The 25,928-nt window shown below is 40.6% G+C and overlaps 1 protein-coding gene across 1 annotated transcript; it reads left to right on the forward strand.

The window, feature by feature from the left end:
- Window positions 1-1,058: 1,058 nt before the first annotated feature.
- On the forward strand, window positions 1,059-25,195 carry LOC109953105 (prolyl 3-hydroxylase 1-like). The gene is made up of 12 exons (XM_020588504.1): window positions 1,059-1,178; window positions 15,547-15,636; window positions 15,749-15,801; window positions 15,892-15,956; window positions 16,034-16,096; window positions 17,971-18,098; window positions 18,610-18,705; window positions 18,907-19,057; window positions 21,034-21,151; window positions 21,236-21,311; window positions 21,426-21,566; window positions 22,315-25,195. The coding sequence occupies exons 1-12, from the start codon at window positions 1,059-1,061 to the stop codon at window positions 22,789-22,791; spliced, it is 1,578 nt and encodes a 525-aa protein (XP_020444160.1). The 3' UTR covers window positions 22,792-25,195.
- Window positions 25,196-25,928: the final 733 nt, after the last annotated feature.

Genomic DNA, 25,928 nt, shown 5'->3' on the forward strand with positions numbered 1-25,928 from the left:
CAGAAATATTACACTGTTACGCATCAATTTTGGAAAATATAAAGAGAATCAATCATAAAAAACAATGATTTCATCTCACTAATTCATGGAACCCCCAGATGTCATAGTCAGACACAGGATATAGACATGATTTATTCATTTGTAAGTACAAAACACACATTTTTACCCTGTTAAGCACTGGCCCTAAAGCTCTGAGTTAGCCAGAATGCTGATGCCATCTTTAAAAGTGAGATGTTTATGTTGTTGAGCATATAACAATACTGTTGAACCACAGCGAAAAATAACTTTTTTGGAAGTGAGTTATTTAAAAAATGTACCACATGGGTTTTATTCTGATTTATTTTTAATCTCCATTTCCAGCAGACTCAGCCACAATGTAAAGCATTTTCTGCATCTTTTTCATCCTCAGAAAAAATAATATTTTAACCAACAAATCATCTATCTTAACAACAGTCCTTAGGGAATATTGAATTAATTGAGCTGTGATGCCACAGACCATTTTGCATTATCTTCTAACCCATGTTCCACACCTGAGTCATGTAATGACAGCTGAACAGCTTCACTTGCTAATGAAGTCTGTATTGTTGGTCTATTGTTATGTTAATATTAGCTTAATGGCAGAAAGACATGAAACTAAGATACTGATTGGACAAGAAAGGATAATATTCTGCTTTTATTAAGACAATATAATCACAATTTATGAATGGGAGATGATTTTGATTTTGCTAAAGCTTTATGAGCTGGGTGATGAAACCTACTTCCTGTCTGTATTTGGTGTTAAGTGTTCGCTCTGTACCACAGCAGGCCCACTACAGCACACACACACACAAACACACACACACACACAAAGATTAAACAACTCATAAATATGAGTTCAACATTACGACTGCTACACTATGAAGTGTAAGTGTCAAACATAATTGTGTGGGAAAACAGAAATGAGAATCTCGAGTAGTCATGTGCAGAAACCACAAACCAAACAAACTGTTTGGGGCTGGATGTGATTAAGGCTGTTATTGAGAATAAGGAGCTGCAGTACTGACCTCCACACAGGCACAATGTACCAGGGATCTGCAGCAGCCTGTACCCTGGGGATGAGCGTTGTGCACCTCAGGCTGGGTATCATGATGAGTAAAGAACTCGCACACATCCCCATCAATGTGATTCTCATAGCCAACGTAACAGCTGGGAAGAAAAACACACCTGACAAAACTTGGTCTCAAAAGAATTCTCTGTTTGAGAGATCAATATGTGAAACTCCTTACCCATACAACTCACCATGAAGTCATAAATAACTCTCACATAAGTTTTCAAGAGGAATTAGTCATGTATAAAGGACCATCTAAGGATGTGTGTTACAAACTAGAGTGAAATGCAAATGAAAAACACACACCCTTATGATTTACCTTGGCCAAATTACTTAGCCTTTTTCCATCTGCGTGGAAATTTTTCAACAGCCTAAGAAAGTGATAATTTCTCTTTCTTATACGATATATAATAAAAAAAAAGCTATCTGGGTTTTGCGTGTTAAAATGTATGGTTTGCAAGGTCCCACATGCAGATGCCAGAGACAGAACAGTAAGTTAAAAAGTTTAATACCAAGATACAGCAGTTGACACCACTAAAACTGAGTAGGGATCTTAATTCACTAGCAGAGAAAGCTCCAGACTATAGCACTTGGTGCTCCCAGGTAGTTTCTCATCCAGGTAACGACCAGACCCAGCCCTGCTCAGCTTCAGAGAACAGACAAGATCTGGTGCACCAGAATGGTGTGGCTGCAGAACCCTGGGGAGAAACGGGACTCAGGAGTCTGACAAGGATGGAGTGGCAGGCAAGATCTGGTCAACGTCAGACAATAGTGAACCATAAGACAATGATGTCAGAGGGGACCCAGCGGCTTGGGCTGATGATGGAGGAGAGCTTAACTAGGTAAGAAACACCTAAAGCAGCGGGAGAAACAGTGAAAAGAAACTGTCAGGGTAATAAAATTCAGGGACGCCGGGTACTGCCACACAGGGCAACAAAAAAAAAAAAAAAAAAAGAAAAGAAAAGTCACTCCTGTATCTGGAGGGAGAACAGCCAGACCTAAACAAAAGATGCTTCAGAGTGCACATAAGTAAAAATATCACTGAGCTCAGAACAAAAATGGGCAGCCTGGTTGGGATGGGGTCTAAGAGACATGTTGATGGTTTAGATGAAACAATTGTTGAGGTCAACCCAGAGAGATTTATGGGAGAGAAGCAGTCTAAATATAAATGAGGTCTTACTGATGTTTCTAAAGCTGTTATTCTTGAGGGCACGTCTGTGAGAGTTGTGGAAAGGGTCTGATAATTTTTCTGTCTAATGATTTTGTGTGGTTCAGTGGGTAGAGCAGTTATCTCCCAACCAGCGGGTTAGAGGTTCAAATCTCGGTGCCTGTAGTCCATGTGTTCAAGTGTCCTTGGGCAAGACACTGAATTGGTGCCGCAGATGACTGCCTCAGTTCTGTACTGGAAACAAATTCCTTGTGTGTAACATACTTGGCCAAACAAAGTAGATTATCCTTATTATATTTGCAAAGAAGCTCATGAAGTCAATGATGTTGAGATCTAAGGGAATGTTAAGCTCAACAGCACTGTGGCTCTTTGTCAGCCTGGCTACAGTGCTGAAAAGAAACCTGGGGTTGTTCTTATTTTCCTCAATCAGTGATGAATAAAATGCGGTTCTGGCACTACGAAGGGCTTTTTTAATGTTATTAAACTATCTTTCCAGGCTATGAAAAACTCTTCTGACTTAATGGTGTGCCACCTCCTTTCCAGTTTTCATGATGTCTGCGTTAGGGAGTATCAAATGTTTTACACAGGGAGGCTGCAGCACTGCCAACAAGATTATTGACTTGTGTGGGAGTAAAGTTAAGGTGGACGCCCTCCATTTTGTTGGCAAATGGCACTGAAGTAAATAATGATGGAATTATTTAATTATGTTTGGTAACAGCATTGTCAGATAGACATCTACTGTAGTGGAATTGTTTCCCACATACTGCATAATACATCAATGTAAATACAAAAGTTATTAGAACTTGGTCAGAAAACGGGGAAAATCTATTAAGTGTTCAGTTTCGATGCCATATGTCAGAACAAGATCAAGGGTGTGATTACAACAGTGAGTGGGTTTATTTATAGTTTGAGAAAAGCCAATCGAGTCTAATAATGAATTATATTAGAAAGGCCTTTGTCTGAGGCTAGGAGGAGATTGTTGGTTAAATCACAACTTGTACATTTGAATAAGGTAAGAAGAAGCTTTATTTTATTGTAACACATACAATGAAATTTTGTTTGGAGCCGTGCCGATGCATACAGTGTTTGGAGCCACTGCATGCGTATGCGCTGCTATCACAGGCAACTCGGGGGGTTCATTGTCTTGCCCAAGGACACTTTGACATGTGGACTGCAGGCAGTGAGATTTGAATGTTCAACCTCCTGGTTGAGAGGTGACCGCTCTACCCACAGCAGCACTGTTGCCCCCGACAGTAACAGCTCAGCAGCAGCAGCAATTAAACACCTCTGCATTAATATTTATGGATGGGGAAGATAACATGATAGCGGTGAATGTACATGGCAGATGCTCCATGTAAGACCCTGGCATGTCACATGTCCTCAGACCCACCATGCTCTCATGTGAACACACTGCCCCACTCACGCCTCGACAACAAGGGGCTAAAGACAGCTGGTCTTTAGCCCCTTGCTGGACTAGGAGATACATTAAATTGTGTCAAAGTCCTTATTGATAAAATGGACATGCCAATTAAATTGAGAAAATCACACACTTTCCATGACTTTTTTTGACCTTGTGCTAAATACACAGGAAAGCTCAGAGTTCACCCAGCAGTCAGACAGACAACACAGCAGTGCAGCCTAGTGGCTATTCAACATTTTTTCTACCTATCAGGATTAGCAGTGATTGCAGATGTGTGTATGTGTGTGTGTGTGTGTGCAGACACATGTTCCTACCCTCCAACAGTCCTTTCCAGCAGCAGCGATTAGCAACAGCCGGCTTGTCAGCAGCTATCAGCAGCCTCAGGAGCTCAGTGTGTACTCTGCTCATCCTGTCTTCCAGTTAGCTGATGGAAAAAATAATTTTACATCAAATATAATTAATTCCATCATAAAAATATTACAATAAAAAGTGACTTCGCAAATACTATACAAGTGCATGGAAAGGCCAGTGTTTCAGTGACAAGGAGAGGCAGTCATGTTCTCAGATGGAGTTGCCAAGCATTTCTGAAATAATCAGGTTTAAATGAATTAATTACTTGTACACTCATGGCAACCAGTAGAAGCAGTGGAAAAGTATGTAGATCCTAAATAGCAATAGGTAGTAATAGAACAATGGAAAAATACTTTGGTGCATGTGAAAGCTTTTTATTTGGAATCCTGTGTAGGTAGGAGTACATAAATATTACCACTATAAAAGCAGTCATTCTGTAGAAGAATGGCTTGTGTAAGAGATACACTGTATATACCCATGGCTGTAGATAATGTATACTGTATATATTCTCTGTGTTTTGATTGCAGTATATGTAGATTTTAGTAATCATTCTGCAATTAAAAACTGATACCTAATGGGTGTTTTATGAGGTGAGCCCAGTCCTGTTAGACTCACTGTGTTTAAACATTTCTGCTTTGAACCTTAAGACCTTCATATTAGGAAATGAAATTTAAATGAATAAATAAAACATAAAAAAGCTCAAGTAATAAAAGAACTTCTGAGACAACTCTCATAAATTAATTATACATATTAGCTTAGGTCCTCATAAAGGCCTCAAACAGTAGGAAACAGCTCAGATACATGTACATTGTGTAAGTGTAAAAATTATTTTAGAAGTATAAAGTAGCACAAAATGGAAATACTTTGACCTTCAGTTGTACTTAATAGCAATTTCCTCACATAACAATCAACAATCAATTAACAATAAATAAATAACAAAAAACTTTTGTTTTTACAAATGCTTTTTTGTAAGAAGGATAAATATTTGTGAGACAAGATACACTGTGGTAAATCTGAAGAAGCACATTTTACAACACAAAAGAAAATAAAAGAAGTTTGATATTGTACAACTCAGATTTAGCATAATAAGAAAGACTGCCTTTATGCAACTTCCATAACTTCAAGACAGATACTATACTTCTAAAAAAAGTCTGTTTTCAAAGAAGTGCATTATCTTTTAATGAGCAAAATTTCTTCCACTGTTAAAATTATCTCCTCCTGTGGTGAAACAGCCTTTCTTTAAATATCTTGAAAAAAAAAAAAACAATCATAGCAGTAATCTTGCAGCTGTCACGAGGGTAATGAACAGTGCTGTGGAGCTATTGAAAAACACTTACCCCTTAGAAAATGCTTTACTTCTGATTCTCAAAGTGGCTCTGTTCATTTCCCAAAAAGAGAAACAGGGGAGAAATTCGGTGCAAAGCACTACCTCAGAGTGTGTATACCAGTGTGTGTCTTTGCCCTTGATCATTCCCAATGTAAGTGTGGTAGGCCTGTTTCAGTGGGACTTGGCAAAGTGCTGAAATTAAGAATCTTAGCACACTAACCACACAGGACCTTCATAACTGCACTGACTTCCCACTTTGCTCTCCTCTTTCTTTGCCCTTTAAGAAGTTTCACCCTCCTCTCACCTTTGACTGTTTAAAAGAACCCCTCCCCCCTTTCAAGACACATTCTACTATTTAAAACTGCTCAGATGGTGCAGAGAGGTTTGCACTGAGATTATAAGATAAAAAGGAAACATTCACATGCACCACAGAGAAACAAGAGTGCGCAAGAGACAAAGAGCCAGACAGAGACACAGACAGAGCCATATTGAAATGTTCAGATGGATTATTCTGGAGTGAAAATGCCAGTGGGCTTGGTGCCAGCTGTCTTCGAGCTGCTGCCGACAGGCTCAAGAGGGCAGTGTTTGTCTTCCTACTTCACCTCACAGGCAAAAAAGCTCTTATCCATAATTACTTCCAGTGATGTATACTGAATCCAGAAAGCTCTCTGCATATTAATAGGGAGCATTTATAGGTTTCACAATAATTAAAAGTGAAAAAAAATTAGAATTTACACAGATTAGTTTAGGTCTTATAAATACATGTGCTTCGAGAAAAAAAGAAGGATTTGGTTGCAAGAATTTCTGCTGGGCATTCATTAGTAATGGTGTTTAACACAGAGACTTACGGTGACAAGTTGGCAACCCCTATGTGTGTGTATATACAGTACTGTGTGCATGTGTGTGTGTGTGTGTGTGTAAAAAATAATCATTTGAGTTTGTGTGTGATTATTCAAAGTTCTTATTTATCTGTGTGTGTGTGTGTGTGTTAGTGTGTGTGTTTGTGTTTCACCTGTGTTTTGTCAGGCATTCACATAACATTTTTACATGAATGTGTGCATGCCCTGGTGTTAATTGCTTTTATGCATGGCTGTTTCTGTGTGTGTCCTCAATAGTTTCAGGTCTCCTCACCTTCTCTGCACTACCTGCCTCCATCTCATAACAATACATCTTAAAGCACCATAACCACCTATTGATTCCTCATCATCATTACCATAGTTAGTGTTGTGTATGATGCCTTATCTGAATGGGAGGCAAAAGCGGAGCTGCACGAGACCATCGCACCACTGCCTTTGATTCGAACAAGGTCAGAGGAATCGATCCCCTTTGATCCAAGACTTGCTCAGAGAAACAACTGTTTCCGCAGGCACTGCCTGCACAGTCTGGAGCATCCCGGTTCAAACGTCTGCTAGTACAAGATGACACATGGATGTTTATTAGGTTGTCGTTTTGTGAAGCTCTCTGGGTACACTTTGCTTTGCTGTCTGGAGTACCAGTGTCCATGATACAGTAAATGCTGATTAGTTTCCTTTTAAATCCTTTTGCTGTGACTTTAAAGCGAGACGAGTAATGTACTATACAACATAGCTGAGCTGAAAATGGTGCTCTCAATCACCAGTGATTTGGTCAGTTACAACAGTGACTAAGTAGTCAGTTTACAGATTCCTAGATAGAGATCCATTCATGTATGGAGTGAATACATGCAACTGCTACTACTATCCTGCTAACATTTATTTTAAAGGTACACTGTAAAAATGGCAATATATATTCTTTGGCATAAATAACAGTTCCCAGGGGACTTCACAGGCCAGCTGCTTGTAGGTTAGACCTGGTCAGGTAAAACAGTGTCCCTGTACAGGAACATTCCTGGACATGCAGTAACCTCAGGCCCTTTATTTTTCTCCACATCCTCTGGTCACAGTGCAGCAGCAGGAGGTAAAATATATCCACAAAACCACGTGCAGTTGAAAAAGTCTGCTTTTACAATGGCACCAGTGGATGTCAGGCAAGCTCACATAAATGCACAACTGCCTGGAGATTATGATCATTCAAGGAAATCCTTAAACTATCATGTTTATTGTGTTAGAAAAAAAGTCTTGAGAGCAAGAGTTTGCAAGATGTGTATAAACCGACTTGCTTCTGCAGAGAAGTACTAGAATGTACACACACCTCATTTTTAGGTCATGTCTAAGATGATAATTCACTGTTGTAACATTATAGATAAGTCAGAAAACAAGGAAAACATGCCATGGGCTGTTTAAAGTGTAAAATGGCATAATTCCAAAACTGCTGCACAATCCAAAACAAATGAAACACCCTTTTGTTATGTTCACAGTGTGGCAGAGACTGAACTTCTCACCCACTGTTCTCCTGGTGTGCTCAGGTCCAGTATGCTGTGCATGTGATTTACTATGGTGTAATCTGTATCGCCAGTGCCGAAACTCCAATCCCTCATGCTGCATCTACCACATGCTGGCAGCCTATGATACATGACAGGACAAAAACACAACTAGCAGATCTAAATTAACATGTTATATCCTGTTTATTTAATACAAGAAACATTGTTTTCCATGTTGGTTTTTGTATGAAATAAACAAATGGGATATAATGTGTTAATAGTTAAGCTTTAGACGGGTTAACTAGGTGGATTTTGTTATCACTGGACCATGCGCGTTGCAGCCGTGGGGGATGTGGGCGATGTAACACCCACACTTTTTCTAAAAACATCCTCCACTCTTTTTGGCGAGGTGTAATGAAACTAAATAGCCAATATATATAAAACGACATCAGCGAAAGAGTATGAACAACCCCACACACGCAAACACATAGGTCAAGTTAGTTTGAGCGACAATCACAGCAAATCCACCAGTGAGCGGGTGAAGAGGCAAACACAAATCATTACGTTAGCATTGAGGACGACTGGAGACAGCTAAGGAGACGTGTAGAGAAACAAACGTTATGGAACATTCTAAAGGTGAGGCAGTAAATGTGAAGAACACTGCATCACAGTAATTTAGTGAAGCCAAACTCGCTGTCACAATATCTGCTGAAAAATACTTAATATCCATCATGTACCATGTTCACCACCAAAGCTAGTATTACGTTGTTAATAAAGTTAGATAGGGAGCTGTATGATGCTAGCACAAGTAGGCTATTTTTTAAGCAGTCTCACAGTCCTATCTGACTTTCCTACCACTTACTACTACTGTCTGTTATGCCACACAGTATTAAGATGCAGAAAACCAAATTGAAACAGTTGCTCGTCTCCTCCTAGTTGTGCCTGTGTCATCAGCAGAGTCAGAAAGGAGTTTCAGCAGCCTCCGGAGGCTGAAAACATGGCTACGCAGCACCATGACCCAAACCCACCTCAACAGTGTTGCTGTGTACCATGTACATAAAGACAAGCTGGATAGGGTGAACAGAAAAATGATTGCTGATCAGTTTGTCTCTTGTAAAGAAAACTGGTTCTTTTTGAACTGAGTGAAAGTTCAAATGTTCATATATCCATTGTTAAATGTTCAGGCCATTTGGTTTTCATGCCATGTTGGCAATATCCAACATTTTCTGTGCAATTGTAACCAACTATAAACAATGCTTTAAGCATTAAGCTTCATCAGTTTATTGTTTAAATAAAATATTTAAAATCATATGTCATAAATCATATCATATGAAACACTAAGCTATAACTGTGTTGCACTGATAATGATAGCAAGCAGAATATTGAATGTCCTGGTTGAATTTGGTGCATAAACCCTATTTTAGAGATAGGTAAACTCTATATGTCATAAATAAGAGAGGTGTAAAACACATTTAGTTACGTTCAGCTTCAGTCTTGCTCAGACACACCCACCCTAGACAAACCTCATCCCCCACACTTTTAAAAAGCTTAATACGCCCCTGCACTGGACAGAGCTAGGCTAGCTTTTTCCCTTATTTGCACTATGCTATGCAAAGTTAACCATCTGTTAGCTGTAGCTTCATGTTTAACATTTAGACATTAGCCCAGTGTTTTCTTATATACCCCTGCCAGAAAGCGGATACGGATATTTCCCTAAACATCAAACTTATATTTATTACATCCTCTATTTGAGATACTGCCACTAGAGTCACCAAAGTCAGAAATGTACAGATTGACCTTTAATTTCTACAGAAAATACAAACTGTTAGCTGTTTTTTAGTGCATTCATTTTTCTATTCATTAAATTTATATGTAAAGACAGTGCATCTCAACCTGAAGCTGAAAAATTCTAGTAGTTCAGGAGCATCAGAAAAAAACAGTCCTCAAGAAACTAATAATCAGCAACCCAATCCAGTCCAATGCCAGAGGACCCTGGAAGGTGAAAGCTGGTGCCAAGAAACACCTTCCTCTTTCACTCCCCCCTCCCATCAGCCATGGAGAATCAAACAATTAGAGGATTCAAAGGACTGTAAAGTAATGAAGTCCTTCAAACTTTCGCAATTCAGTGTGTCATTGCTGCTTGCAGCGGTGTTGCCTTGGGCTGCATCACAAATAAAGCCATCTCTGCATCAGCGCTGTTGTCTCGCTGATCTTTGAAGTCTTTCCATTGGGAGACGACAACACAGAAAATGTATGCTTGTTTTTGCTTATCATACTCTTGTTTCTGTGTTGAGATTTGCCTCAGATCTAATTTGTGTTCTTCTGTAGAGATGGCTGAAGGCTGGGCTGTGCCTACCATGCTGCACTGCACCTATACAATCTAAAATAGCCTGAGGATTTGGGAATAATTATCTAAATTTGCCTGCAGTTGTTGAGCTGGACCACAGGCCCTGTGTTTCTCTATTACACCTAATAGAAATAAAGCAGTATTTTCTCACACAACTGTTACCTACTGCCGAACTCTGATGCTTTCACTGTGAAGTTGGCTGTATTCGGGACTGCTTTTCATTTCTTCCTTCAGGTTAGTGCGGGCTCAGAGCGCTCTATCATTATATTAACAGCACATGAGTGATTGCTTGCAGCTGCAATCACCAGAATCAAACATTGGCATGCGTTCATGCACAGATGCATGTACACCCAGAAATAAAAACACATCTGAACCCACAAAAAGTCAGAGATCCAGTTAAAAGTATGTTTTGGAGATCTCCACAGCTGCACGCCCAGCAGCTGACAGCTGGAGTGTTGTGTGACACAGAGTGTTCGTCAGTGTGTGTGATGTGTGCCCATGTGTGGGTGATAAGTTGCGAGTGATTATCATTGTTGTTGTATCACAGTTTTATCACACCACGGGAGAACAGTTACACTCACCTGGCCATGTTTTCCCTGGAAGCATCATCACTCTGCTACACCCACACACACAAAACTTAAGTGTCTGTGTGTTTTCTCTCTGCTGCAGTAACACAGCAGCCTAATTGGCTCTGACAACTTGGCCAGCTCAATTCCACCCAGTTTTGTCCAGAATGCCTCTCTATGTCTCTAATTAGGTCCAATCAGTTGGAGTGATATTTATCGATTCACCTCATCCCTCTCTTTCTCTCTCACAGACAAACACACTCTCTCTCCTTCACACTGGCCTCCTTTCACTCTTCCTGCAATGCTTTCTGAAGGAGACTGTTCTTCTTCTCTTCAGCTAATTTTAGTATGTGTAAAATAATTATGATTGATGCAGGTGCCTCTCTCTCCCTTCAAACGTTTTAAATAGATAAACCCCGATCCTCGAAAAATAAATAAATAAATAAATAAATAATAGAAGTAAGAAGCTAATTAGTGTGTGAGGATGAGCGAGGAGAGAGGCCTTATCGAGCTGTTATCAGTTTGCCTGCCTCACAGTTTTAAACATCATATTAGACATCTTAATCATTCACTCTGACAGGGCATCAGGGACAAACGTTCTCATTTTCCTGGCCAGTTGATGTGCTCTATTTTTCCCCTCTTTTTTCCTGACAGACACACAGCTGTCAGCTATATGTCAGGAATGCTTGATGCTTTAATTTATCTAAACAACCTTTTAACTGCACTCCGAATGTAATGCTACACCTTAGCAAAGTTGTGTGACTTCAGCCTCGCTGATGAAAACAGGTTTGCAATGACATTGGAGCCTATGGCTGTTTCTCTAAGTCTCTGATGGGACAATAGCCAGATGCAGACAAAAAGGAACAGGGCAGCAGATAGATTAACTGCATATACAGCATGTCAGAATGCAGCACTGGCTATGTGTTTGATTAGGGTAAAATCATTTTGCATTTGACGTTCATTTAGCTGTGATCCAAGCCTCTCACACTCCATCACAGCTCTGAATGCCAACATGATTGGTCTAGTATGACCAGTAGCTGGAGGGAACCTGAACATTTCCGTCACTCAGGCATTCATTATTATTCATTATGGAAGGAATGTTAAATATATGAAGGTATCAGACCCCTTTGTAAATGTGTAATGAATATATATTATGTTATGGTTGCCAGAGGCTATGCTGCAACAAAACAAGAGTTTAGAGCTGCACCAATCGATATTTTGCATATAATAAGAGACCATAAACTGAGCTAGAGTGAATACTGGACTTACAATTATCAACTGACCTGAAACATGACTCTGTTACTGTTAATGTTGCTCGGTGTCTGCTGGAACTGTCTGCTAACACATTCGCTACAGCAACATTCAATATCAAGTGTGTGATATTGAAAATGGTCAATTTGTTATAGTGTTGTCATTTGTGTAGCTGAGCAAACTGCTGCTGAGAAGCACTCCAGTCAGAGGGTGAGAAATAAATCCTATATACTGGCTTTAATGGAAGCCGCTGCCTTTCTGTCACAGTAGGTCATGTTTCTGCCACATTAAACTCAACTGGCATTGTTTTTATTCTTTCTTACAGGCCACCTTATAGATTTCCTAATGTTGGATGAGTGAATGTTTTCAACATTTTTCCTGTAACAAATTTTATATATGTATGAATGACACATTTCCTCTGACTATAACATGCAGTGTGACAATTTGGAACCAGGACAGGATGAACATATACAATATATAGAAGACAAACATATATAGAAAAACATATTCCTCCTTAATCAGGATAAGAATTGTGAAAATACAGTATATAATATATATAGCCAAGCTTCAAATAGGAAACATCAACATTCCTGCCATGGTCTAATTTTGAAGGTTGATAAAACAAGGTCTTGTCATCCTTTTAATAAAGCGGTAGGTTGCTGTCATCACTTTCTCCCGGGTGGGAGAGTCCAACCTTTAACTCAGTTGGCACTCCTTCTTCCTTGCTCTTTCATACTTCCTCTTTCATACAGAGGTGAGCAAGAAGTAGTGCTTGCTGAGGCATTCTGACCTCCACATAACCCTGATTTAAGACAGAATGATGCTTTCTGATCTCTGCAGCTCTACCCACACCTCCTCCTGTGTCAGTGTCTCTCTGCCACTCTCTCTCCCTCTCTGTTCTGTGCAGTGTGTGTACAGGCTGGCTGTTTGTGTACCTGCAAACTGACAGACTCCGCTTTGATCAGGTCCAAAACCGGGGGGGAACACACCACTGGCCCTCCTCTCTAGATGTCTGACACACACACACACACACACACTCAACATTCACACACTCATTCATGCACACATCACAGAGGCAGAGTGAGATGATGTGATGCAGATAGGGAGAGAAAGAAGAAGAGAGCAAAGTCTTTGATGTGCTCAACACTTTCTGTGTTCATGGTTCAAACAGCAGCTATTAGAATGCATCAGAATGTAAGAGAAGAGGCTCAGAAAAGATGGGTTGAAGACAGATTGACCCTTCAAACCTGGCCAGTCTTAACAGGGGCTGATGAGAAAAAACACAGGGGCAGGCTCGTTGTCTCATTTCCTTTCGACTTCGAGACCTGGCCCCCGCTCACTCTTCCGACTGACAGACATACTGTGCCTGACTCTTAAAGTGAACACCCTGCTATGGTGATGAACAGTTTCCAGTTACCCTGCCAGTGAGTGCATGAGAAACAGCACGGGTACTTGACGAGATTTTAAAGTGCCAAAATTGGCTGCTGAGATGCCCCGGCTCTGACCCCTCTCCAGCAAGCCAACAAGCAGATGGAAATCAAGTGGTTAGACTGCGGGTGGATGGAGCGGAGGTTGAAGGCGTGGTTGGTACACTGAAGTGGCGGGTTACCTCACTTCTCCTTTCCAGTCCTTTTATGACAGGCATGGAGAGCCGCCTTAAGTGATTTTTTATTTGGGCGATTAAACTGTCTATTCAGTGAGCCAGCTGAATTCCGCTGTCCAGACACGATTATGGAGGTTACGGATGTCACTTTTCTCTCTGCAGATCATCTCCCACTATCATCTCAAATATCTGCTCATCCTTCCTTCATCACATCAGCTCAACACACACACGTGTCATTTATTCCCCATGGCAGATGTAAAAATGATTTTGTGTCCAGGTAAATGTTTCACGGTCAGGACATGGATCTCATAGGGGAAATTAGGTAAAAATGTCTCCCTAGACCTTTTTCCTGGCCGGTGAAACACTTGAACGGCCCAATCAGAAATAATGATCCCCTGAGCCGTATTGAGCCTACATGACTGTGATTTGGTGTTATCTATCTGCCATGGAGCAATGCTTCCTCCCAGGTTGCTGGTTATTAACTGACAACACAAGGCGATGAGAAATGAATTATATCCAAAGCTTCCATATTGGAAGTAGGTCAGGCTAAAGCTAGATGGGAAAGAACGTTCTGGTACGATATATGGTGTTGGAAGGGAGGGGGGAAGGCAAGGCCCAGATAATGTGGGGTTTTATTTATTTATTTTACATTTTCCTGCTCAGTAAACCACTCACAGCAGAAAAAAAATCAGGTGTCTACTGTTTGACGCTCTGCTGCAGTAACACACGTCTATCTCGCTCACAATTACACTCTGTTTGGGTGAGCTCCTGTGTTTTCTAACAATTAGAAATTAAGGGACGAAGGCTGTGCTGAAACAGTTTAACTTTTCCAGATGCAACACAATGACTGACAGCATGCCATTGTCTCTGTTGACCTTCTGGATACTGGTCAAATCAACTATTGTCCTACTGAGGACTGTATTCAGTGCCCACACTGAATAGTGTCATTTAGCAAAAAATATTTGTTTTCAATGGAGCGAGAATTCACCTGTGCCATCCTGAGACATGTAGACAGACATGTAGGATCCTCTCACCAGCACATTTACTGTACCAGAGCTTTGTCATCATGGTAAAAACTCTCAGTTACAGTTATAGAACTGACAAGGTTTCATTAGGTTTAGGAACAAACTATTGAATAGTCTTAGAAAAAGTTTGTTTAAGTTTAAAATTGCCTTTATTGTCATAGTCACAATAATAAATGTGACTGAGGATGTGGAATGGTCCTGTATTTTCTGAACCAACCATCCACCACAACCCCTTCCTATTGTAACTATGCAGTCATGGTGAAAAATATGGGCACCCCTACATTTCTGTTGGATAATGCACTGCTTCTTTTGGAAAACTGTTGCAATCACAAATTATTTGGTATTGTCATGTTTATTTCTTTTGTTTGCATTGGAACAACACAAAAAAGCAGAAAAAAGCCAAATCTGACATTGTAAAAGTAGGGGATTACCACCTGTAGCTTATCCAAGCTTTTACCAGAACTTCCACTTGGATCTCATGGTTTTTATCTGTGGCTGGAGTTTGTTCAGTTGTCAGTTCCTCAAAGTCAGAGATTACTTAGTGCAGCCTTAAGTGTCACTTTGTTTTTTGCAGTTGAACACATACACACACACACACAGTTTATGTTTCGTAGTCCATGGGGACTTTACATTGACTTACATGCATTTCCTGTAGACTAACCCTAACCTTAACCAGAACCACTACTTGCCTAACCCTAACCCTGACCCTAACCTTAACCTAAACCTAACCTCATCTTAACCGTAAACCATGTTGCCATCCTAAAATTCAATTTCTTGCCCATGGGGACCTCAATTTAGGTCCCCACCGTGAAATGGGTCCTCATGAGTTGGTATGGAGTCAGGAAGAAGTCCCCACATAGCAGGAAAAACACGCCCACACACACACACACACACACACACACACACACACACACACACACACACACACACACTCGTACCCAGTTTTATTAAAAACCTTGTCATATACAATAAAAACTAATTGGAGTTTATTATTGAGGATCTTTTTACAAGTGATAGGTTTCAACAGATTCAGTTAACATAAAACTGATTTTTTCACCTCCAGGCAGTGAAACAATACATTCAGCAGTCCTTACTGGAGAAAGAGCTGCTCTACTTTGGATATGAAGCCTTTGGAATCACCTTTGTAGATCCAGTGAGTGAATAAACCATTTGTTTTTCATCAAACCCTGCTCATTTCATTCATGGTGAAAGATAAAGGGTTTGTGTTTGCTATTTTACTGGACTGTACTGTCATTTATATTCAGGACACATGGACTCCTGAGGATGTCATGCCTCAGAAACTGAGAGAAAAACAGAAGTAAGGTTTAGAACACTGCCACAAACACATCTGTGCAGGGTAAGTATGAATTTTCAGTTCAAGTGATGTTCTGTACTTGGTGTGTCTCAGAGCTGACAGAGAGACTGCAGCGAGGATCACAGAGGAAATAGGAAACCTGATGAAGGAGATTGAGACTCTGGTTGAGGAGAAGAAGAAGGACTCTTTTGATGAGGCGAAAATGATAGTACCAGAGGAAGGTAAACATTTCACCCCCTGGTCGAGGAGAAGAAGAAGGACTCTTCAGATATGGCGAAAATGATGGTACCAGAGGAAGGTAAACATTTCACCCAAAGAACAAGTCAAGCAATTAGATGTTAATGAGATGCAGGGCTGTGCCCGACTAAGAATCTTCAGTCGACCCGGATTCGGCTTTTCAGTGCAACTATTCATTCTTTTATATATACAGTCATGGCCAAAAATATTGGCACCCTTGTATTTCTGTCAGATAACACATCACTTCTCCTAGAAAACTGTTGCAATCACAAATTCTTTGGTTTTTCATGTTTATTTGTTGTGTAAAAAAGCCAGATCTGATCAATTCCACACAGAGATCCAAACATGGACTGGACAGAATTATTGACACCTTTTCAAAACCATCAGAAATGATTGTATTTCAACCATGTGATGCTCCTTTAATTTGTAATGAAACTCACCTGTAGCAACCAACAAGTGTTGGCAACTTAGAAATCAGACTTGCAGCCAGATAAAATGGAGAAAAGTTACCTTTGTGTCATATGGACCACACTGAGCATGGAGAAAAGAAGGAAGAGCAAAGAACTGTCTGAGGATCTGAAAACCACAATAGTGGAAAAGCCTGGATGATCTCAAGGCTCCAAGTCCATCTCCAAAGATCTGGCTGTTCCTGTGTCCACTGTGTGCAGCATTGTCAGGAAGGTTACAGCCCATGGCGCTATAGCTGACCTACAGGACCAGGGTGTAACAGTGTCAGCTCGCACTATCCATCGTCATCTGAATGACAAGGGACACCATGGTAGGAGACCCAGGGGGACCCATTGCTGAAACAGAGACATAAAAAAGCCAGACTGGAGTTTGCCAAAACTTACCTGAGGAAGCCACAGTCCTTCTGGGAGAATGTTCTGTGGACAAATGAGACTAAAATAGAGCTTTTTTGGTGAGCACATCATTCTACTGTTTTCAGAAAACAAAATGAGGCCTTCAAAGAAAAGAACATGGTCCCTACAGTCAAACATGGTGGAGGTTCACTGATGTTTTGGGGTTGATTTGCTGCTTAAACCACTGGATGTCTTAACTGTGCGTTTGGCTTTATGAAACCTGAAGACTACCAATGAATTCTGGGACACAATGTGGGGCCCAGTGTCAGAAAGTTGGGTCTTACAGCAGGACAATGACCCAAAGCAGACTTCAAAAAGCAGAAATGGTTTCAGACAATGAGCTGGAGAGGTCTGAAGTGGCCAGCAATGAGTTCAGATCTAAATCTCATAGAGCCCCCATGGAGAGATCTCAAACAGCAGCTGGGAGAAGGAACCCTTCAAATCTGAGACCTGGAGCAGTTGGCAGAAGAAGAGTGGCCCAAAATGGTGGAAGAAACTCACTGATGGTTACAGGAAGTGACTGATTTCAGTGATTTTGTCCAAAGGGTGGGCTACCAAATATTATATATATATAATAGTAAAAGTCTTTTCGCTTGTAAAAGCAGACCACAATGTTTCCACAACTTTCTTTCCTCATTCTAGGCAGCAGTTTGCTAAATAGTGTTGTTGGCCCTTACACTGTACATTCATGCATCAGACAGTGTCACCCTTGAAGTGGGTATTCCCCCCCAACCACAGGGGGAAAGTATTGAGCAAATTGGTGCTTGGGACACCAAAATGAGGAGAAGAAGATGACAAACTAATAGGGGCATGGAGCTGGGGCTACCTTCTGTTGTAATGCACACTGGCTGACAAAAAATAAAATATAATAAAATAAAAACAAAGATTTGACTAGAAGACTGTTGGGCTTCGCGACCAATAATTCGACGGGTTGATTTCTGGGGGCAGCCCTAGTGAGATGATGGTGTATTTGTTCTGAATAGTCATGATTTTGCATTTGCATTTTAGAAGAGAGGTTTAAGTCTCTGATAGGCCAAATTGTACCGTGCTTGAGCTCGTGGCCCTTTTCCTCTAGGTGGCGCTGTGTTGTATGATGACATCAAAGTGACCATGACGTCCACGCAGCTAAATGGCTCTCAGCGGGTGCTGCTCGATGGAGTGATCAGTGATGACGAGTGCAGGGAGCTGCACCGCCTCTCCAATGTGAGTTATCTGAAGAATGACGCTGTTCACAACTTACTGTGCTTAATAACTTAACTGCCATAAAAACTAAAGTTGCTAGGAACAAGACAGATAGGACAAAATAACTACATTGCATACTAGTAAAACAGGCGATATAAATGGATTAAAAATATTCAAAATACCAGAAGTATGGAGAAGACAGTAAGCTAAAGCATGTCCTTAAAAGTGCCACTATCACCATACCGGGACACCATCTTTCCAATGCATAATATATAATAATTATTGATTGAAAAGTTTTATATAAGCTAACTGAGACACATCTAATACGAAATGAGCCAAATAAAGCCAACTAAATTTCAAGATTTGTATTAATGTGTAATTTTAGTTATAGATATTGTCTTTATTTTATTTTCAAAAATAACAAGAGAAACTCATGTAACCTGGGCTCTGTTTTTGCTCTACATCCATGTGTCTTCCATTGTGTGTGTCAGCCCATCATGTCTTAAGTGTTCATGTTGTGAACATTTCACAGGCAGCTGCTCTGAAAGGTGATGGCTACAGGGGGCGCGTTTCCCCCCACACCCCCAGTGAGATGTTCCAGGGAGTCACCATCCTGAAGGCTGTCAAGGTCAGTAGCTCAGCTGCAGCTGAAGCACTAAACATCACCTCATCGTATCTAAAGTGTTTAGTCAAACCTGTGATGTTCTACTTACGTAACAGTCACAGTTTTTACAGTCCAGCTGGTGCAACTTTTCATGAATGCAATCTGATTTAAAGACTCGGACCCATGTTGGATTCCTTCATGTAAACATCTTTCCACCTCCCACAGCTCGGACAGGAAGGGAAGGTTCCGCTGAAGAGCGCTCGTCTGTTCTTCGACTTGAGCGAGAAGGTGAGGAAGGTGTTGGAGTCGTACTTCCACCTGGACACTCCACTCTACTTCTCTTACTCCCACCTGGTCTGTCGCTCCGCCATCGATGGTAAGTCAGCCAGGGTGTTACGGTTGCAACAAATCAAGGCTCAGAGGAACACATAACACAAGAAAGTTCTGTTAACTGGTGCAAAAGAACACAATTCACTAACAAAACCTACAAAACAAGAAAGTTGGAGCCCCGGGTAAAAGAAACAAAAGCAAAGGGAAAACCGTGAGCCAGCCACGCAGTGGGCTGTCGGACTCGGGTTTCCACTCCTATCCTAAATCAAACCATTAACCTAACAAAACAAAACTGAAAACAGCACTGCCTGTTACTCCCCACAGCTAAAGATTAACTAAACATACTGTAACATAAGTCAAATGACTGGTGGTGGTGAGGAGGTTGAAGAAATGACCAGCACAGCAGTCGCCCAGCAGCGAGCAGCAGACCTCTGACCTCTACTGGCGGCCAACTGCTCTCCTTTTATCCACTCCTCCTCCTTTCTCAGGTGTGGCCATTCCCTTCATTACTGACTGCGGGAGGAAGACAGGCAGGTTAATCATACTCATTTAGAAGTGGAGACGCTGTAACACAGGGGCAGTATGCAGTACACTACTGCATACTGAGAATACAGAATTCCCATTTGTATTCCAAGTGAGGATAGTGAGGCAGTTATGTTTGCTATTATTTATTCATTTGATCATGAAATATATCAATCATTAGAGCACATTCAGGTTTATAGAGTAGTGGAGTATTTTTCACCTTTGTAAATTTGTATTTGAATGCTTCCTTATCCCAGTGTCTTTTTTTATTGTATTGATGTAAACAACAAGAGCAACAACAAAAACAACTACATGAACACAGGAATAATTTATCCACCCATACACCAATCCAGCACATAAATAAACTCTGATGGGAGCTGCAGAGGTGGGGATAACTCATAGTGCAGTATGCTGAAAGAAAAGAAAATGGGTTAAACTGTGTTGTTAGTGAGATAGATGCCTACACTACTAATGAAAACCCCCTCTTGTCTAACTCTGCCCACAGTGCAGTTTATTTCATTCTGACATACAGACATTATTTAAACACAGTAAGCCAAAGGAAACGAGCGATGGTGTGGTCAGAGGGAGACACACTGAAAGGTTGCTTTCTGTGTACAGACCAGGACAATTTTTATATAATGGGCACGTATCCAAACAATAAACCATACATTACTAAAAAGATAAAGGAATGTATTAGATAAGGAAATGGCATTCAGAACCCTGTATGGGCCTGGCTAAACACAATACAAAGGGAGCTTAATCAGCTGCTTAAAGAGGCCAGGAAACAACAAAAAAGACATTACTGAGCAACACCTCTGTACAGCGAACACCAAAAAAGTCATGGGACTAATATGGAACCAAGCAGAAAGCACATTTCAACTACAGTCGATCTTCAAAAAGCCAGCGAGATGAATCATTTTTACCTCCGGTTCCACACTCAGGATTTTATTGAGCAGTGTAACAGTGTTGTGGATTCTATTTCCTCTGACCTGGGCACTAGGCTTGTGGTGGATAAACAAAGTTATGTCTGTTGTCACCAGATACCACTCCCTTCAGTATTTTATGAGGTGTGCTCAGAGAGCCACATAAAATTATAAACGATCCATGCCACATCCCTCACTCTGAATATGAGCTCCTACCCTCTGGCTGACAATTTGGATTTCCAAAATGCAGACTGAACTGTTATGTGAGAACTCATGTGTCCCAGTAGCCATTAAGATTTTAGATAGCAGCAGTCAGCCACTAATGGTCATAGCAGGTTTTACATGGGCATGGGAAATATTTTAATTGTTGGCTCATTATGCAATATTTTGGTACAATGTGCAATATCACTTGAATATTATTTATTGATTATTTCAGGTGTTTATTGATTTTATTGCTCCATAATCAATATAAAGTGATTGGTTAGCACAGTTTTTAGTTCTGTTTGACTAAAAAGAAGCTGACTGTTTTGATCAGGGACTAAAATGTTCCTCCTCTTTCTATACTGTTTCTACTCAGAGAAACAGGAGGACCGTGAGGATATGAGTCACCCTGTTCATGTGGACAACTGTCTGCTGGTCTCTGAGTTCAACGAGTGTACGAAGGAACCTCCTGCATACACACACAGAGACTACAGGTGAGCACACGCACACACTATTCATCAACTGGGCGACCCTGATGTTGAGCACCCACATCACATCCTAATGTTTTCCTTCTGCAGTGCCATCCTTTATTTAAATGATGATTTTGAAGGAGGAGATTTCATTTTCACCGAGTTGGATGCTAAAACCGTCATGGTAAATATTCAACTGTTACTTCAATACTCCATTTCAGTACTTAATTAATACGTGTGAATAAAAGCAGCAGTACATTTTAAGCTTCATCACTATTAAACATCATATCTTCTCCAGGCTGAGGTGCGTCCACAGTGTGGCCGTGTGGTTGGGTTTGGAGCGGGGAAAGAAAACCCCCATGGTGTCAGAGCCGTCACTAAGGGCCAGAGGTGTGCTGTAGCACTGTGGTTCACCCTGGATCCAACTCACGAAGAAAAGGTATGGATCATCTCTGTACTAACATCCAGTGGCGCCTGCAGGATTGTATTCTATAGTGCACACAAGAACCACCTATGGCAGCGCATTGCTGCCACCGTGACACGTGTTTTTTGTTATATATTTAGGTGTTAAAGCTTTTCACTGAGTTTTTATCTAACACTGTAACTGTAATGTGACCACCTTCAAAAGTGTTAGTTTAACACATTTTAGTGGTTCACATATACACACTAGGAAAGTGTTAATTTTAACTCTAAAGGTGATAAATTTGCTTTTCCAAATTTGCAGTGGAACTGATATTGTACAGTCTGACACAGAGTACAAAGCATGATTTTATTTTTAGACCCATCCTGCACAGTGTGACATACAGTAAACATAAACTGTTGTTGTTGATGCACAGCCTAAAGGTGCCCTTAATCTAAAATCTGATGTAATATACACAGCGGATTATTGCTGCTACAAAGAAATATAATGGCTCGTAGCTGTAAAGTAAACACACCTGCAGATCATGATGAAATGATTTTTGACTGCCAGCAGAAATTTGAAGGAATCTGTTAATTCTGCATGGGACGTTTTCTGGAAAACACACCTAGCTTAAAAAAAATACAAATTACAGAACTTCCCTTGCCCAGTGTAACTAATCCAACAGGAGTATACATTTTATATTTGTTGCTGGTTTTGGAAATCAGATTCCCCATTTGGTCATTTTGTGTTCTGTTTATCCTCAAATGTTTTTTTTTTGGGTCTGTAGGAGAGAATCCAAGCTCAGGATATGCTGAAGATGTTCTCTACCCCTGTGAATGCCGACTTCATCAAGAAGGAGGGGACAGACATCTCAGAGCCCCAACCAGCTACAGCAGAGCCTCCTGCACAGGCTGACCAAGAGACAACAGATAAGCAAGATGATAAACGAGCTGACAAACCAAAGGGCAAAATAGAAACAAAACCAGTCAACAAAACAAAAACAGGCACTGAAGCCAAAACTGCCCCTAAAGCAAAGGCCAAAGCTAGAGACCAGGCAAAGGCCAAGACAACAGACAAAGCCAAACCTGCTGCTAAAATAGATAAAAAACCTGCAGTTAAAACACAAGCCAAGCAAGTAGACAAAAAGGATACAAAGCCAGCGGCAAAAAAGACAGGAAAAGTTGTTACCAAAAAGGACCCCAAAAAAGCTAAAGCTGACGGCACATCAGCCTCAGACTCTCAGAATGGCAAGGATGAGCTGTGATTGAAAAGCACCTGTGAAGGTCAACGTGGTGTCTGTTTTTCTGTTTTCTACAAGGTGTTCTCTGTGAGCGGTTGAACAAAAATTGAGTGAAAGGTCAAGTTATTAAAATATTCTTTGTCTTTTAATGAATTGGTTTCAGTGGATGATGGTCAGCCATAACTGAGTACTTCCATCTTTCTGTGGCTTCCAAAACTCTCTATCTGTATAGATAGTACACATTTTCATTTTCAGTTTGTTTATTTTTTGTTTATTTGTGATGTCATATTGTGAAACCAGAGACATAATGGGGTAAAGTGGGGGGAGGACTTTTCTGTTGAGAAACTCAAATCACCAGTGTGAGTCAATTAAATAAAAGTGATGTTTCTAAATTTTGGTGAGTTTTCATACAAAAGCAAAATATGCAGTACTCACAGCAGACACTGGGTGGCAGCATGGTAGCATTCTTAAGAAATCTGTCACACATTCACTGCTCATTACCAAACCTTAACAAATTCACCTTTGTGAGATTGTGGGAAATCCTGCTTCTGTCCTGCTGTGATTTATTTTAAATCTGAAATATTCAAATTCCAAGCTCATTGTCTCTACAGCTAACTGCTAAAGTTGAAGCTAAGTACATGTCAGTGTTGTCTTTTTATTAATCTCAGTGCACTTAGGGGAAAATGTATGTGTTTGTGTATATGTGTGTGTGGAGCTATATATTGTGAGGACCGGTTTGAGTTTTATACCATGGGAATGAAGACATTTTGGCCAGTCAGCACTTTCTGACAATCCCTTCAAAGGGCTGTTTGAGGGTTAAGACTAGGTTTTATGGTTAAGGGAAGAATTAGGGTAAGGGTAGGGGTTAGGCATATACTTATGTGTGATTGTTGAGGTTTAATTAAGGGGCTAGGGAAGTCATTACATCAGTGTCCTCACAATGATAGAAGTACAGATGTATGTATGCAGTCCCACAATAATGAATCTATTTTCTCTTTAACCACAGCTGTTGACTTACTATAATTTAGTTTAGATTGCTACTCTCTCACATGTCATATTACTGTTTCTCACATGGTTGGTTTTCTCACACAGCTAAACCTGGTAGAAATCGATAATTGTCTCCAGTGGTGGAAAGTAAATACATTACTCAAGCACTGTACTGAAGTACACTTTTGAGGTTCCTGTACTTCCCATTTTATTGCACTTATACTATATTTAATAATGTTTGATACATTTGCCATGGATATTTGACAGATGTATTTACTGCTAACTTTGCATAATACCATTTAACATTCAGAATTTATGACCAACTTTAAACATGATGCATTGATGGAAAACCACCCAGTCCCTATACCGTTCATAGCCTACAGTATACATTTAAAGTGGTTTAGTAGAATGTCTTTTCAGCTGCTATAGAGAGTTTACTGAGACTCAAAACAAACTCTGTCCTGTTTTCTAAAGCTATGATGTGAACTATGGATGCCCCACTCTCTCTGTGCAAAAGAATGCAACCTCTTTGGTCTGGCAGCCGCTGTTTTGGACTTTTATCAAATGAGAGGTACTCGGTGGCTGGCTGTTTGAAATGGCCACTTGAGTTCTGAAAAATGCTTCTTATAGCTTTTGCTAGATGTCACGTGGTGACATCACATGGGGTAGAGAAGCTGGAATAACAACAGAAGGGCAGAGCACTGTGGTTTTATGTCCACCTGAAATCCAATATCCACTTCAGGTTTGTTTTTGGTCTTCACCAACACCTGAAGGAAATATCAAGCTAGAACTTATTCCTGATCCAGATTAACGTTAACTTTACATCTACATCAACAGCACTTAATTATAAATTATCTCACCTTTTCAGAAATGCCAGCAGGCTGCCTGCATTTACATAGTTTTAGGTATGTTTGTTTATTTATTTATTTTGCATCTTCATGTCTAATTCTTTGTGGACAGTAGATGAATTTAGCTAATAAACACATTTCTTCTAAGAAGCTGTAACACAAGAGACAGAACATTACTGGATGTAAGATGTAAAATTTGGGCAGTAGAATAAATTGTTTTACTTATAAAGAGCTACAGATGCTGCAGGTTCATTTTCCTTCATCTGTCTTTCAAATATAGGTTACTGTAGGCCTAGTAGGTTGTCACTATAAAGCTCAGTAAAGCTGAGGGGAGCTGCTGATTCAGGTGATAATTCTCTGTAGGTAAATCACTACAAGCCTTTCACAGTGTCAATATCATTTAAAGCTGATTTAAGTATTTAAAATCTCACAAGAAAAAGATAGAATGAGACAAAATTATTTGGGCCATCATAGTGGGGTCCCAGCCCCCAGATATTTTGGGGGCTGATCAGCAAATTTTCAACTTGATGAGCCACTGCACCAGAGTCTAAATCCATGTGTGTTCAACACATCTGGCCAATACAGCTTATTCTGATTCTAAATGTCCAAGTCTAGATTGTCCAATCAAAGTGTAAATTCATGTAGCCACATGTTATTCTTCCTGTTTACATGTTGGTCTTTTTATAAATGTATGCTGCATCTGTTGTACTTCTGTGATGTGTAGTGTGTGGGCACCTATGACTCTGGGATATGTGGTGTGATGTCTGTGTAGGTTTAGCATGTGGATGAAGTCATACCAGCACAGAGAGGCCATCTGCGCATGCACACACACACACACACACACACACACACACACACACACACACACACACACACACACACACACACCCATGCGATTGTCACTTACAGGGTCCGTACATAGACTTATCCTGACCTTAACCAGAACACCTACTTGCCTAAACTTAACCCTTCCCCTAACCTTAACCAAAGCCAACACTTGATCTAACCTTACACCCTGTCATTTTTCTAAAATTTGACAAATTAGTCATAGGGCCCAACCTCCGGTTCTCACAGGGGACTTCTGGTTCTCGCAAAGCAGTGTGTTCCCAGTGTTCTGTCCCCACAAGTATATATAAACAAGGCCACACACACGCTGCAATTTTTTTTGGAAGTCCAAATAATAAACACAGAACCTTAATAGCTGTAGTGTCCAAGTCATTCAGAGAGCAGCATGGAGGAGGTGTGTGACCGCTCCACTGCTGTCCTGCATGTAACCCCTGTGCAAACTGTGTGCGAGTGTGTGTGCCTGAGCCAGCTGGTGAGTGA

Source organism: Monopterus albus, unplaced genomic scaffold (genome assembly GCF_001952655.1).
Source record: "Monopterus albus unplaced genomic scaffold, M_albus_1.0 scaffold546.1, whole genome shotgun sequence".
Taxonomy (NCBI): Eukaryota; Metazoa; Chordata; class Actinopteri; order Synbranchiformes; family Synbranchidae; genus Monopterus; species Monopterus albus.